This window comes from Brassica rapa, chromosome A03 (assembly GCF_000309985.2).
Source record: "Brassica rapa cultivar Chiifu-401-42 chromosome A03, CAAS_Brap_v3.01, whole genome shotgun sequence".
NCBI classification, from domain to species: Eukaryota; Viridiplantae; Streptophyta; class Magnoliopsida; order Brassicales; family Brassicaceae; genus Brassica; species Brassica rapa.
This window is the reverse complement of record NC_024797.2, coordinates 35036424-35053648: the sequence shown is the minus strand read 5'-3', so window position 1 is coordinate 35053648 and position 17225 is coordinate 35036424. Positions and strand designations below refer to the sequence as shown.

The following is a 17225-nucleotide window of genomic DNA, read 5'->3' as shown; positions in this document are numbered from 1 at the left end:
TTAGGTATATAATTCATGTTTTTAAATTTTTACTAAAATAATTTTTCAGATAACAGTACAATATATACATAAATTATCTCTTTTTTAAATTATATTTTCAGATTTTGGATAATTCTTACTATTATTAATTTTAATCAATTATCTAATCAAATAAATTAAAATTTCGTTTTTATTTTTTAATTTAGTTATAAATTTTATTTGATTAATATTTAGTTATATAATTCATGCTTTTAACTTTTTACTACAAGACTTTTTCAGATAACAATACAATATATACAGAAACTATCTTTTTTTTTTTAAATCATATTTTCAGATTTTGGATAATTCTTACTATTATTAATTTTTAATCTATTATCTAATCAAATAAATTAAAATTTCGTTTTTATTTTTTTAATTTAGTTATACATTTTATTCATTAAGGGTATAAACATTATTAACCACTCTAACTTTTAACGTGAGAGCTCGATTCCAAAAATTTACTTAAATTATCTTTTTTTAATTATATTTTTAAATTTTGGATAATTCAATATTCTATTTTTAATTATATAATTAAGAATTTTATTTGTTTAATATTTAGTTATATAATTCATGTTTTTAACTTTTAACTAAAAGACATTTTGGGATAACAATACAATATATACAGAAATTATCTCTTTTTTAAATCATATTTTCAAATTTTAGATAATTTTTACTATTATTAATTTTAATCAACTACCTAATCAAATAAATTAAAATTTTGTTTTTATTTTTTAATTTAGTTATATATTTTATTCATTAAGGGTATAAACGTTATTAACCACTCTAACTTTTAACGTGAGAGCTCGATTCCAAAAATTTACTTAGCAAATAATAGTATAGATCTTGAATTTTTAAGTAGCACGTATCAGTTTAATAATACTTTGATTTTATCAAGTTTTTGGATATTTTTTTGTTGCCAACTCGATGTTTTAGTTATGTATATATTCTAAAAGTTATTAGTAGTTTTCACTAAACATAAAAACTGCTATGTTTATATCGAAGATTCGATATGTAATAGATATTGGTGATTTTCATTAATAATCTGATTACATATATATATATATATATACTTAAACCTACTAAGCTCAATTAATCCACACAAAAAAAAACCCTAGCCGCTCTAAGGCGATCTGAAGGCGACGGCGAGACCTAAGGTCGAGACCTTCTTTGGGTGTCGATCTCCCTCTGATCTATACGTTCTTTGACGTTAGATTGGCCATCATCTTCTTCTCTCTCGTCTGTGGAAGCTTTTCATTCGAAGTGGAGCTGTTTTCATCGTGACGTCTTTCGCAAGGTAGCTGCTCTGGTTTCATACGAACCTGGATCCTGCACTCGCCGGGCTCTGCATCGTCACTTCCGATATATAAATCGTTTTCACGATCATTTGAATCAAATCTGATCATTTGAATCACGGATCTCTTTTAGACCTGTGAACCAACCTCCATATCATCGTATGGGGTCATCTTACATAACGCGTTCTAGCCATAAGGCGGCCATGAAAGGCAAGGGTATCCTCTACGAGGATGACGACGCACCGATCAAACTGATGGACCAGGATGATACACTGATTGCTAGCGAATTTAGTTTATCACTTATTGGGAAGGTGCTCAATCCAAAGAAACAAAATGTCGAGAAGTTACTTCGGAAAATGCCATCACAATCGGGTATGGAAGATCGCATTACGGCCAATGATTTGGGCAATGGGAAGTTCCTGCTTAATTTTACGTCGGAAGAGGATCTCAACTCTGTTCTTCGACAGGGCCCTTTTCATTTCAACTTTTGTATGTTTGTGCTGGTAAGATGGGAACCCATTGTTCATGATGATTATCCGTGGATTGTTCCTTTTATGGTTCAAGTGATTGGTATCCCTTTGCATCTCTGGACGGACATAAATCTCAAAAACATTGGTGCGTGATTAGGCCATGTTCATGTTGATACTCTGGAAGTAGCTGAGGGCCGTATGCTTGTTGATGTGGATTCTCGAAAACCACTAAAATTTTCAAGGAAAGTGGAGTCGAAAGATGGAGATGAAGTCACTATCGAGATCAAATATGAGAAGTTATTTAAACAGTGCTCTACATGTGGTATGCTTACGCATGAGAAGGATCATTGTCCTTCTGTGGATATGCGATCGCGCCTTCAGCCTCAATCAGACCGTCCTGGTATCTTTACGAGAATGCAAGCTCCACAGGAGATAGCACAGCATCATACCTTCCACAGAGAGCAGGGGCTAAAGCTACATGAACGCCAGCCCTATGCTCCACGTCTGGAGTCCTCCGCCAGACAAGCTGCTCCTTCAAGGTATTATGAGGACGAGAGGAAATATGCGCAGCGGAGACATCATCCTGCTGATCTTCATGCTACACATTCAGATAGGATAATGCGACGTCGCAATGATCCTACTCGGGGTGATCGATATGGAGGTTCGAGAGCTTCTAAGGGTCCATATGACCGCAACAAGAGGCAGACGTGGCGAGAGAAAGCTGAGACTAATATGCGTCTAGTTACAACGTCACAACCCTCAGCGGCAACTGCAACAAGTTCTCGTCAGATTGTTCCATGTGAGCAATCTTCCAGTATGAGTAACAATGATATAAATGGGATGGTGGAACAGACTGCGAGGGTAGGAGAGAGCAACAGCGCTAGAGGCGCTAAGAGATTGGCTAGCACCATCGTAACGCCGTCCCGAATTAACCTTAGTGATCATAACGATATGGAGGAGAATGTCACAAAGCGGGCAAAGGAGCTTACTCGTTCTCTCTCTTTCACGGACCTTAGTGACCATGAACCGGTAACCGCTGCTGGGGATAATCAGATTATTGGTGCACTGAATGATATGGAGATTGAGGATAATCAGGATGATGGAATGATGGAATGTGAAGGGATGGATGAGGACTTACTTGGTATAGACCTCAAAGATATGGAGGAGAGAGAGGCGCTCCAGGTTGTGAGCAAGGCAACGTCGGGGCATGTAACCTCAGGGACTGACACTAAAGTGTTGAAGAGCAGTCGACAAGGTACTAAGGTGAATGTCCCATTGGGCCTTCAGAATAAGAAGTTTGAGATTCTCCGTCGGGGATCTCCTCGGAAGCCTTCCTCTTCGTCTCAAGGAGCTCATACGGCTAGAGACTCGACTAGATCAAGGAAACATAGTCAGAGCTCGAAGAAACAGAGAGGTAGTGTGTCCAAAGGTGATGGGTTGATGGGTACCAAAAACTCATCACAGGATTATAGATGAGGACGCTCAGTTGGAACTGTCGGGGGATTGGAAACGACCTCACAGTTCGACGCCTTACGGAGATGTGTCAGAAGCATCGCCCAGGATTTGTGTTTCTTTCTGAGACGAAGAATAAAAGGCCGCTGTTGCAGAACATTCAGGCCAATTTAGGATTTGATCATTTATTTACTGTTGAGCCACTTGGTCTCAGCGGAGGTTTAGCTTTATTTTTTATGGATGAATTTCAAGTTAATGTTTTATTTTCGAATAACCGAATGATTGACATTGAGGCAGTCATTGATGGAATAAAAGTTTTTATGACGTTTGTTTATGGTGACCCTGTTTTGGAACGAAGAGATCAAGTTTGGGAACGTCTTACGCGTTTCTCAACAACTAGGACTGGACCTTGGTTCATGATTGGAGACTTTAATGAAATCACGGGGCATAATGAGAAGGAAGGAGGGAGACAGCGTTCAGATAGCTCGTTCCTATCCTTTAAGCAAATGCTTACAGATTGTGGGATGTTAGAGTTTTCTTTTACGGGGGACATGCTTTCATGGGTAGGGAAGAGAGCAGGACGTGTAACTGTTCGATGTCGTCTAGACAGAGCAGTAGGCAATGCTGATTGGCATGAGAAGTTCCCGCACTCTAATGTCAAGTACTTGAGACTATGGGGATCGGATCATCGTCCGATTCTTGCAGACATACTGACAAAGCCAACGAGAAGATCAAAGAAATTCAAATTTGATAGGAGATGGCTAGACAATGAGGAACTGAGGCAAGTCATTCTTGAGGGATGGAAATCTCCTGATTTACCCCCCGATGCGAATATAATGGAACATATCTCTAGTTGTCGAAAAGCTTTGAGTGAGTGGAGGAGACAACACAATATCAATTCGGCAAAGCTAGTGGAGGAGTTAAAGGAGAAAGTTGAGGGTTTATATGCAGACGACAATGCGACGACGGAGGAAATTGCAGCAGCGTTGAAGGAACTATCTGATGCTCTTAAGGCAGAAGAAATGTTCTGGAAACAAAAGAGTAGAGTATTCTGGCTGAGAGAGGGAGATAAAAATACCAAATTTTTTCATGCCTTAACGAAGCAAAGGAGAGCAAGGAACAAAATCACGCAGCTTCTGGATGCTAATGGTAATATAGTTGAGGATGAGGAAGGACTGGTAGCCATTGCTACTAGTTATTTTCGACAAATCTTTGAGTCATCTATACCAGAAGGCATTGAAGAGGCGTTATCTGAAGTTCCTACGACGATCACAGGAACAATGAATGACAGTCTCACAGCTCCTGTTTCAGAATGGGAGATTAAATTAGCTCTCTTTGCTATGCATCCAGATAAGGCACCAGGACCTGATGGGATGACTGCGCTTTTTTACCAACAGTTTTGGGATATAGTCAAACAGGATTTAACTCTTATGGTGAATAAATTCCTGTTTGAAGGACATGTCGCCAATGGTCTGAATGATACAAACATATGCCTTATCCCAAAAACAACTAAGCCTAATGATATGGCTCAGTTCCGACCCATAAGCTTGTGCAATGTTAGCTACAAGATCGTCTCCAAGGTCTTATGCCAGAGACTAAAGAAAGTCTTGCCAGGTTTGATATCAGAAACCCAGTCAGCCTTTGTTGCTGGAAGACAGATTTCAGATAATATCATGATTGCTCAAGAGATGTTTCATGCCCTACGAACAAAACCGAGTGGACATAATAGGAGGATGGCCATCAAGACAGATATGAGTAAGGCATATGATAGGATGGAATGGTCGTTTATCGAAGCTGTGATGCGTAAGATGGGATTCTCTGAGACATGGATCACCTGGATTATGAGGTGCATTACGTCGGTCAGATACAAAGTTCTCATGAATGGGCAGCCGAGAGGAAATATTGTTCCAGGTAGAGGCCTGCGTCAAGGAGATCCTTTGTCTCCTTTCATTTTTATTCTGTGCACGGAAGCGCTCGTTAGCCTTCTCAATCATGCAGAGAACCAAGGGAAGATAACGGGGATGCGTATTACACGCGCATGTCCTTCGGTATCCCACCTTCTCTTTGCTGATGATAGCCTTTTCTTCTGTAAGGCGGAGCCCCGTGAATGTGAAGAAGTAATGAAAGTGGTCAGGAAATATGGTAAAGCATCTGGCCAATGTATAAACTTTGATAAGTCTTCCTTACTCTTTGGTAAGAGGATTAATGCAGCGACCCGGCAAGAGGTTAAAGATACACTTGGAATACACAATGATGGAGGGATGGGAAAGTATTTAGGGATCTCAGAGGATATTAGTGGCTCTAAATGTAAACTTTTTGCATTTCTAAAGGAAAATCTGATGCACAGAGTCAATGGATGGACTGGTCGATGGCTCTCAAAAGGAGGAAAGGAAGTAATGATCAAATCCATTTTACTAGCTCTTCCGACATACGTTATGTCAACGTTTCTGCTCCCACTGGAGATCTGTGAAAACCTCGCTAGTGCCATTGCACAATTTTGGTGGAGCTCGAATCCTCCAAAAAGAGGAATACACTGGGCAAAATGGGACAAGGTTTGTTTACCCAAAGAAGAGGGCGGTATTGGCTTCCGGCTAATTCATGAGTTCAATCTAGCACTACTGGCAAAGCAATTATGGAGACTGGTCCAATACCCTGATTCACTGGTTGCCCGAGTATTAAGGGGGCGATATTATAGGATGACCTCGCCATTGAGAGCGACCTCTACTAGCAGCCCATCATATGTGTGGACAAGTATCTCCGCAGCAAGGAAGCTCTTACTGCTAGGGATCAGACAGAAGATTCACTCTGGTTACGATGTCAGGGTGTGGGAGGATCCGTGGATTCCGACGACACCTGCTAGACCGGCTAGACCTATAGCCCCAGTGATGAACCTAAACATGAGAGTCAGTGACATCATTAATCAGGAATCAAAGGAGTGGGCTGTAGGACTACTAGATGATTATGTCCATCCTGATGATATACCTCTCATCCGCAGTATGGCTATAAACTCTACTCACCGTCGAGATACTTTTTGTTGGAACTACACGAGAAATGGCCAATACACAGTCAAGTCTGGATACTGGGTTGCTCAGAACCTATTGGAGCAAGAAGAGGAAAAGGAAATATTAGAGCCAAGTATCACTAAACTTCAAGCCTTTGCTTGGAAGTTGAAAGCGCCAGGGAAGATATGCCATCTTATATGGCAATTGATCACGGGTCAGGTAGCAGTAACGAGGAATCTAGTAAGGCGTAATATGAGGTGCGATAATTATTGCCCAAGGTGTGGGGAAATAGAGGAATCTGTAACTCATGCAATATTTGAATGCCCTCCAGCCTTGCAAGTATGGTCTTTATCGGTAACTCCTACATGTCCAGGTACATTCCCAGTGGCGAGCGTCTACACAAACATGGACTATCTTTTTTGGAGGAAAAATAATATCATTGTACCAGACCAAGACAGGGATCCTTATCCCTGGATAATATGGTATATTTTGAAGGCTCGCAATGATAAGCTTTTCACGGGTATAGATAGAGATCCTTTGGAACTCGTCCGATACACAGAGAGTGAATGCCAAGCCTGGTTTAACGCAAATGAGATGATACCACAACAAGTCCGGGCCAGCAATAATGATGTAAACCAAGTCTTAAGCTTGGGTAATATCTGCTTGCTCGATGGATCTTGGACAGCTTCTGATCGTTTTAGTGGATGTGGATGGATCTGGATGGATAGTAGGGAGGACATACAACTTATGGGAACACGAAACTTCACTCGATGTGAATCAGCGTTGCATTCGGAGGTAGAAGCGCTGCAATGGGCGATGGAGAACATGCTTCAACACTCGCCGTGCCAGAGCTTTGGGACGGACTGCAAAGAGCTGATCGCAATGATAAATGAACCCCAGAAGTGGCCAAGATTTGCGACAGAGCTGGAGAAGATAGAGACGCTGCAGATTTTTTTCCGGACTTCAAAATCACCCATGTACCACGTCTGCGCAATCAGTTTCCTGACTTTTTAGCTAAGACTGCTAGGAGCTTTCATAGGGAGTTACTTTTTACCCATCGGACGTCCGCTTCCCGCTTCGGAACCGGAATCGGAATCAGAACCTTGTGGAAGCTTGCGGAATCTCGCTTCCAAAACGTTTCTAAAATATTCTCTTTAAAAACTTGTTGGAAGCTTACGATTCCGTTTTGGAATCACGCTTCCGTTTTAAAAAAAAAATGTAATGTATATCAATAAAATATAAAACCATAGTTTTAATCTATATAAAATAAAAAAAATTAATAGTAACGAATATTGAGTTATAAATATACAAATATTAAAAATAATACTATAAATCATCTTTATGCATTGAGATTTTTTATTAAAGATATAGCACAAATTGAAATATATTGTGTCAATTATTTATGAAATAATAAAAATAATTAATATAATATTTTTTGTAAACTTCATTTATGTGTATTTTTACAGTTTTAATATAAAATCATTTCAAAATTACTATAAATGAATAAATGCATTATTTCAAATTTAAATCATATAATTTTTAGTCCTATTTTTTTAAAAATTAATATATATATTTATATATATATATTTATATATGGATATACGCATCCAACACGTACCCGCTTCCTAATATTTTAAAAAATCTCGTTTCTACGCTTCCTTATGTTTCCGCTTCCACGTACCCGCTTCCGTTTCCATGTAACATAGCTCAGGTCTTTTCTCATGTCTTCTGACATCGTGTGTGCATGGTCAAGAAATGGACCTTTGCTGTCGACTATTCATAATTTGGTCGGACAAACTAAACATACTTATGGACAATATATACTGAGCATGGTACCATGAACTTATAATCTCAAGTCATAAACCTATGTTCCGGTGTATCTTCTACACGGATGTGTACCAATGTCTTTGTCCATAGACCTTTCTTTATTATCATCATCAACCATATTCTAATTTGATCGATTCATGTTGAGTCATGGACTTCTTCTATACATGTTCATAATTTGTCTCATGAGTTTCTAAGATCATGACATGATCAATGATCATTGTTGTAATGAGTTTTATAATCTCTATCAAGCTATGGCTCTTCGGCCAAATACACTCATGGATCTCACATGTGGTCATCGATCTCTCTTGCCTTAGGCAATGCCATATTCGTTATTCATTTTAGTCGTATCCTTATATTGATGGCGCCCCATGACCTCTGTTGCCGTGTGTCATACCATGCATATTAGGTCATGGACCTCGGCCACATGTGTTTATGGACTACAATCATGATGGCTGATCTTTCTTTTTCACTAGCCATGAGGCCGGACACCCACACAGATTTTAATAGATAATCTGTATCAACCAATTAACCTTTCTTTAGGCTGGTCTAGTATAAAGTAAACACAAGGAATTCAAATTTCTTTTATAAGTATATGGACTGAATTGGATTGTTCTTATACAAATCCTTTACATAATATATGCAGCTGCTTTGTTTCAGTCCATGAACAGCTTAGGAACAATGATGTTCTTTATCCAGTGATCCATATGCTGCTTACTACATCATTATATGTCAATCTAATTTCTTTCTTATGACCAGACCTTTGTCAATTTCAAAAATATGCAGCAGCACCCACCACATAGGAGTTTATCTCCATATAATCTGTTCCATGGTCTCTGTGAGTATCCTTGTGTAACAAGCTATGATCTAATGCTGTTAGTAGGAAACATGAACACCTTTAGACCACGTGATCATGTATCATATCTCACGGTTTCTTTTCCCTCACAAGACCCATCTATTTCACTGGTTTATATCAGATGGCGTTTCTATGGCCAATACGCCTATCTCTTCTATAGATACTTTAAACCCCACGTTTATCTTTTCTTTAATCTTTATAAGTACTCTTTCGTGGGCTCATGATCCTCGCTTATATCTTTAAACTCAAGTCCTACTTTCTTATGTATCTTTATACAAATATATCTTTTATGTGTCAACACTTATGTATATATATATATATATATATATATATATGTGTGGTTCCATTTTGTTCCAGACATGATCTAATCGATTTGAGATCTTATTATCCAGGACCTTTATTACCTAGCAGCTTGGCGTCCCAAGCTAAATGGTTTGGTACCTTAGATGTTCAGCTGCGCAGCCTTATCTCAATGTCTGGTCTGGTTTCCTTATGACCTCGGATTTGTCTTATCTTTCTATGCATATTTTCTTTCCGAGGTTCCTTATCTTATGGAACACTTTGGTCTATCTTGTATAGACTCTGTAGCAACTTGATTGTGTCTCTAGGACATCAGATTTCGTTTGGTGCTAAGCTGGTTATGACTTAGTCATTCTTTTCTTTTCTTTTCGGGTCAGTATGTCTGGCATCTCGATTAGCTAGCTTTGTATAATTTTCTTTTCTTTGGACGTCATAAATCATATTCTCTAGTCCGAGGATCTTGCCAAGACAATGATGGTTAATACCATTCTATTTTACTTATCATTCTTTACCAGCTTATTACTTTCTCCTTCTAATGTTGGATAGTCGGATTTATTGACTCATGCAATCCGGGTACCTGGCCTCAATCTGATCACCCATATTTGGCTCAAGGTCTCTTAAAACTCGTGGGAGAAAGTCATACTTTTATCCAACATATATTCCCAATCCTCTTCTGAGGTTCCATCTTAGACGGCACATATATGTCTGTGGTGGTTATTTCAAAGTCTCTTAAGATGGTATATGTCTGGCTCATGACCCGAATTCAATTTGAGATGGGAATATCTATGCTCACTTATATGGCCTGATGCAGCTTAACTTTATATACATGTAAAACTCGTGATGTTCCCAAGCTTATAGACTTTAGAGTCTGAACCTTATAGGTAATATCCTGTATGGCCAAGCTGTTATCAAGCTGTTATATCTGTGTTTATAGTATGGTCATGGACCACGGGTTTTGTCCTCACTCCCCCTCATGATCATACTATAATCTGCAGATGCTTGGGACATTATCGCCTAATGATTTTCCCTTGTGTACATGTTACACAACGTGAGATACTATGGGATAACTCTGTGTGCCCTTTTAATATCAATCTTTGCATCAAGTTTAGAGTAGGATGGCTAATCCGGTCATGCCATAAAGTGTATAATTTCATGGGTAAACCATTGTGGTTACCATGGCTTTTGCCTCTTATCATACTGATCTTTGCATAGTCTAGATCAGTAGAGAATGCATGTATAGTTTTGACCACTCTTTGTTTCCTTTGCCCATTGTTTCTATATGGAAACCATTCTTATATCATATATCTTATAAACTCAATGGGCTTCTATGGGTGGATATAGAGCATTAGATCTTTCAAGCCTGTGTGCTTTTTCTTTAGGCACCAATGTTCCTAGCCTCTTTAGGCGCCAATGTACTTAGTCTAGCTGTAGCCCTTTCGGCAATTCTTTACTGGTCGCAGGCCCTTATCTGACTGACTATACCCGCAACATTGTCTTCTATATTGGCATTTTCTGAGTCATATCTAAAATCATTCATTCATCTTATAATATAAGTTCTTAATTCAAGAAAATCACAAACATAAAGCAAAGCAAACACAGAAGTCAAAATCAACATTATTCTTTTAGTCAATCAGATGTTTTAGCCTAATGATTCCCCATTACATTTCTTATGGCACACTGACTTGGTCGAGTGTGGTGGCTTAGAAATGCCACGGCCTCCTCTCCCTTAACCATGGCCAAAACTGGGTCCACAACCATGGTTATAGTGATTCCCATGTCAATGGTCGTATAAGGTAGTTTGGCTATGCCCACGTCCTTTCCATCCATCACGGTTACAGCCGTATGGTTTATCATGATGGACGTGGTTGCTTTCTTTAGATTTTTTTTCTTCTGCAGCCTCATTGGCTTGGGGTTGGCAAGTAATCATTATTTCCCTGTTTCTATTACTTTCACTTGCATTATTGTCCTCGATGATACATTCACAGAGGCCCTTTGATTTCAGGACAATCTCTGTGTCTAATGCCCATTGTAAATAATTACCTCCAAAGAGATTTAGGGTAGCATAATCTAGATTGCTGATTTTTGACAACTGTAATCATATATCACTCAATCTTTATAAGAAAATAAATCGTGTTACCAAGCAAACAATCGAGTTAATGCATTCCTAATAAACAAGCCACACGGCTATAGGGTTTAATGCAATACAATCAAGGCCACATGACCATACAGTCATGATGCAAGCAAAGAGGCCACACGGCTAGATAGATATATGATGCATACGATCCTAGCTTTCGGATTCTATATATGATCAAGGTGATATGATGTATGCAAGCCAGACGGCTATGATAGTAAGGTGCAATAAAGGCCACGCGGCCAAGCCATGATCCAAACAATCTATGTTGATCCAATTAGGGTTTATCATCTTAGCAATACAAAATGTGGCTAGGGTTTCCGATTTTATAAGAATCAAAATAATCTAGCACCTTAGCTTTCAAGATATCAATTAGATCAGTCAAAATAACAAGAATCAAACCTAAACTCAATTTGGATCAATATCATGCGATTTAGGGTTTCGAGGACCTTAGGGATTCAAATTCGAGATTTAGGGCTTCAGATTCAATATGCAATCAATCTAGCTGACTTAACTCACAATCAATAGAATCAATCAAGCAAGCAAACCTTATGACTAAGGTTTATGCCTCACGGCCAAGAAGAAGCCACATGTCATGAGGAAGTCACACGGCCAAAACAGGAAAACAAGCCACACGGCTAATGATTCAATTCAGGATCAATGCATATAGTTTGTTGTGTAATTGCAATCCTAGCATAGATGCATTCTATCAGTTTATACAATGTACTCAACACAAGCAAGCTAATCGGCCAAGCAAAGAACAATCATACTTGATTTCAATTTCAATTTCAATACCTTCCTAACATGAGATTCTAAGTGCAATTGCAATCAATTAATGTGATTAGGTTTAGGTATGAATGCAACAAGGCCACACGGCCACAAGTATGATTATGTCTAGAACAGTTTATCCTAATGATATAGTTTCAGATTTCGATTTTAAACAATCAGATCATTAGCGTTTTGATTTAAACAAGCCAATTAATTCATATTCAAGATTCAAGTTTAAACAATCCTAATCATAGTTCTAGGAGATCAATCAATCAAATACCATTCAATTTCAAATAATCAAAATCGATTTTTAATTTAGGGTTTTAGGGTTTCGATTTTATTAATCAAATAATTTTGATTTCAAGGTGATCAATTTCAATCTCAATCAATCAATAAGTTTTAATAGTTTTCGAATTAGGGTTTTAGGGATTTCGAAAACTTTGATCTTTGATCAAAGGGATTTGATTTGAGATTCAAAACCTTTAAAGTTCTGATTTTATTTGATCAATGGATCAATCTCGTTTTAGGGTTTAGATCGAACCTATAGAGCTTCGATTTACTCATAGGGGATTGATCTATTATCCTATTGCTTTAGTTTTAGAGATTATATTTTAGGGTTTTAATCTTTACAAAACAACCAGATTCGATTCATGTTTTCAGAATTCGAATTACCTTTAGGTTTTGAAGATTGTAGTACCGGACCACCAAGAGAACCTCGAGCTGGACGGGACGCAAGCTGTAGCTGTCCGGGATGCAAGCTGAGAACGGATGGAGCTGAGGCTGAGTTCGTCTAGTATCAGAACCCCTTAGGGCTGGGGCTGATCGGATGAACACGAGCTGGAACACTTGTAAGAACAGATTAGGGTTCGTCGGGTTCGGATTAGGGTTCTAAAGCAAATTGGCACGCACTGTATCGGTGCGTGACGGCGCGTCGGTGGTCAGATCGACAAACGGTTGCACTGACTGATTCGTCTTGGCAAGAGCTTCGATTTGATATCTTGATCGTTTTCTGGGTCCTAACGGTTTGGGAGAACGACCTCTTTGAAGTTCCGAGGTAGATTCCTTTCGTTTAGCGTTTTAGGGGTTTGGTTTTAAGCTCAAGGTGTTAGAGGCTATCGTGCTGATAACGTGTTGTAAATAGAAGGTTTGAGAACTGAATGTTTCTGTGTATTATTAATGATCAATGGAGGTTCCTTTATATAAGGATTACAAGATAGAGATAAATGGAAAGTATACAAATCTTAATACATCTAGATTTAGGATACAAATATAAGGAAAATGAAATAAAGTTTTCTTTTCTCCTAATCTAGTAGCCGCCTCTCTCTCTCTCTCCAAAGTCGGCCGTCTCTCTCTTCTAGGGTTTGGGCCGGTTATGGACATCCACCAATGGATTTATAACAGAAATTAAAATGAAACTGTCGACCGTGTTAGTTAATTGAGAGAAATGGGTCCCTAGAATCATGGAATTAAGATGGAGATTAATAGTAAAATGATAAGAGGGCTTTTAAATAAAAAGTTAGATAGTTGGACTACACATATATCAATAGGTCATGTTCCTAATTTAATAGTATTGATCTAATTTAATAATATAAAGCCACCGACAGTTTTTCTTTTCATTTTCTTATCTCCTCTTTTTTCTTTTGGTCCTTCTCTTTCTTTTCTCTGCGTTTTTCTTGTTCTTCTATGCGAAAATCACTTCTCTTCCTTCTTCTTTTTCATAACCTATTGTCCCTCCATGGATACCGAACAAAACCTTCACTTTTTCATAGATACCGAGCAGAAGATATCAAGAACGGCGATGGCTCAACCTGATTTTATGAGAGATTCTGAGGTTTTTTCGATTTAGGGTTGTAAATTAAGATTCTGGATTTTGTATGATTAGGGTTCTTCTTGTTCTCTATAGATCTGAGTTTTAATTTTGGGATTTTATTGTTCTTTTTTCCCTTTGCAAAGTATGTTTCGTGTTTTTTATTTATTTTCTTCAGATCTGGATCCAGTATAACTCGGTATTACTAATTCAGTCAAATTTGGTATAACTAACCCAGTAGTACTTACTATTATGCAGTATAACAAGTAGAACTTAGTCGAACTCACTTAGTCGAACTCGGTATAACTAACTTATTAGTAGTACTAGTAATACTTAGTAGTACTCAGTACAATCGGTATAACTCGGTATAACTACACTCGGTAGTACTTAGTATAACTAATTATAATCTGGTATAATTACACTCGGCAGTATTCAGTATAACTAAATATAACTCGGTATAACTACATTCAGTAGTACTCAATATAACTTAACATCAATATTACCCAGTAGAACGAAGTATAACCCGCTACAACAAAGTAAAACTATAAAGTATAATGTAGTATCCGAAATTTGGAAAATTTTGAAAATTTGATAATATGATAATTTTAAAATTTTAAAATTTGAAAATTTTAAAATTTGAAAATTTAAAAATATGAAAATTTCAAAATTTCAAAATTTCAAAATTTCAAAATTTCAAAATTTCAAAATTTCAATTTCAAATTTTTTATGATTTAAATTAATCATTTCGAAAATGCAAATGAGCAAAATCGGATATTCATATTTCATTAAAGCAATAGAGGTGTATAAGGAATTTGAGAAGCCCATAGGAGATTGGCTCACCACAAATAGGGGCATGAGAGGAGTTGGCTTGTAAAATGGTTTAACTTCAATTAAATTACTTCAAAAATAAATTAAACTAGACATTGATTCGTGCGGATGTTTTTTATATTTTTTATAAATAATATTTAATTTTATAAATAATAATATATATTTTTATAATTTATCCATATAAAATAATTGATTAATAAAATATTTTAAAACACATTAATTTATTATTTACATTGAGTAATTTTATTTTGTCTTGTAAACCATCATATCATCTACATTTTAGAATGTAATCCGTGCATTGACACAAATATATTTTTATTTTTATGAATCAAAATTTATGATTATTTATGATAAATTTTTTATATACTGTTTAAAATATTGGGCTATATATTTTTATTTTTCAACATTTATCAATTTACATTGGGTTATTATTTATATGAAAATTTACGTAAAAAATATATATATTAATATATATATATATATATTATATATTGTATAAATGATTCTTTTTAAATTTAAGTATGTTTAATATTTTTAATTTGATAAAAAAATGTTAATTGTTAGAATTATGTAGTTTTTTAGTTGACCAAAATGCCATTAAATAGTTGTTTTAGGTTAGGAAATTTAGTAAATGATTTATTAAATTAGGAAAATATAAATCATACTTAAATATATGTTTAATAATTACTCAGTGGCGTTATAATATAAATAATTTAGAAAATTAAGAGACATTTCTATTTTGTACTTTTGTTTTAATAATATAGACAGATGAAATAGTATTTCTGAAATGAGGTAAAACTATAAAAAAGATTTGCAAAGTATGCTAATTGATTTACTGTGAAGTGACGACAAAAAAAAAGTGCTGTCAAGTTTAATAATAATCCATTACAGATACATTAATTTAAACTAGATCTTAAACCCGCACAATCATGGAGTGATTATTTTTAATTTTATACATATAAATATCAGATTTACATGATTACTGGTATATAATTTTAAAAGTTATCATATTACTAATATTTAAATATAATATTTTCAAACACAAAAATTTTACAGTATGCATGTAGTAATTTAATTTATTGTTTCAAATTATTAGTGCTATCTCTCTTATTAAAAAAATGAACATTAACTAAAACTCTATATTATGTGATTTTTATGACAAATTTTGTTCAGTTTAATATTAACTTAGATATTAATTTCCTTACGATTGTATTTGTATTTTAGGTTTTGGTCATGGATATATGTTTAATCGAATTAATTGTATGAATTAAATCTTTGACTAAATAACCTATATTAAGTGTAATTTTTAAATCGTCCGCTTCATTTAAATTATTAAAACTGGAAATTATAATGCAATGTGTTTGTTTCTGTTCCTTTAAAACTGATTTTTTTATTATTATCTATGTTTTTATGTTTCTTATGCTGTCTATTTGTGATTTAAAATTTTCAACCCAAAAACGTTTTGATTATTTACAGTGAATCTTTCAATGTTAAACTTGTATTTGCTTCTTCATGTATCATACATTTGATAATAACCACACTGAAAATAAAAATATTCACATGAAGTATATTTTTTCAATCAATCATCTGTCATTTATGTTAATGCCATAAATTGGTACAATACATATTGGGAAATTGTCACAAATAACACATTTATAGTACGACTTTTCATGTTTACACTAACCATTTTTACTATCACTTTTAATGAAGGGTAAAAGACGATTATACCCTTAGGGTTAACTAATCTAGACTTAGGGTTTAGAGTTGTGGGGTGGGGTATGGTTTTTGAAATGTGAAATTTAGGATTCTAATAAATATATATATAAATACTTTAAAAATATATAAAAAATAGTTTCAAACATAATTTTTGTTTTTCAAAAAGAAATTTGAAAAAAAATAAAAAAAAAATCAAAAAAAAAATTTCCAAAAAAAAAAATTTATAAAAAAGTTTGAATTTGAAAAAGTATAATTCGAAAACATAAAAAATTTTACTTTTTATTTTTTTTTATTTTTTTATTTTTCTTATTTAAATAATAATTTTTTATATATATAAATAACAAGAGCATAAGAGTCTTTTGTCACTTAATGAAGAATATATTTTTGAAAATGTTTCTTTAATGGTGGTAAAAATGAAAAGTGGTACCATGCAAATGGTAAACATGTAATTTCCCCATACCTATTGCACATTCAAAATTGCACAAGATAAAAAAAAATTACATTAATGAATAATATATGAATATAGTCTATATAAAAAAAATAAGCTTGATTATCTTTTTGTAAACAAAGATGACATATACTTCTATTATTGAAAAATAAAATTTAATAACTAAATTGAATACATTTTCAAAATAGCTTTTGTAGATAGATAATTTCTATTGATAACATATTTTCAACAGTATGGTACAAAATTTTAAATTAGCAAATCCTAAATGTTAGAGATGAAAGATTTAATTGAAATATATTATGTTAAATTAATA

At 35.3% G+C, this 17225-nt stretch overlaps 1 protein-coding gene and 1 long non-coding RNA gene across 2 annotated transcripts; one reads left to right on the top strand and one right to left on the bottom strand.

Annotated features, from left to right (window-relative positions):
• Nucleotides 1-3510: 3510 nt before the first annotated feature.
• On the top strand, nt 3511-7248 carry LOC117132694. The gene is made up of 3 exons (XM_033287509.1): nt 3511-5143; nt 5204-5280; nt 5431-7248. The coding sequence occupies exons 1-3, from the start codon at nt 3511-3513 to the stop codon at nt 7246-7248; spliced, it is 3528 nt and encodes a 1175-aa protein (XP_033143400.1).
• Nucleotides 7249-8721: 1473 nt separating this feature from the next.
• Nucleotides 8722-16635, bottom strand: LOC117132861. The gene is made up of 2 exons (XR_004456543.1): nt 9713-16635; nt 8722-9578 (listed from the first exon to the last, which is right to left on the bottom strand). It is a non-coding gene; the product is annotated as an uncharacterized LOC117132861 (long non-coding RNA).
• Nucleotides 16636-17225: the final 590 nt, after the last annotated feature.

Excerpts from the sequence above, each read along its gene's own strand:
- LOC117132694 (XM_033287509.1), top strand. The coding sequence starts at position 3,511 with ATGATTGACATTGAGGCAGTCATTGATGGAATAAAAGTTTTTATGACG. Across the intron at positions 5,144-5,203 it reads GAGAGGAAATATTGTTCCAG|CGCTCGTTAGCCTTCTCAAT; the intron begins GTAGAGGCCTGC and ends TGTGCACGGAAG. Across the intron at positions 5,281-5,430 it reads TTACACGCGCATGTCCTTCG|AGGATTAATGCAGCGACCCG; the intron begins GTATCCCACCTT and ends CTCTTTGGTAAG.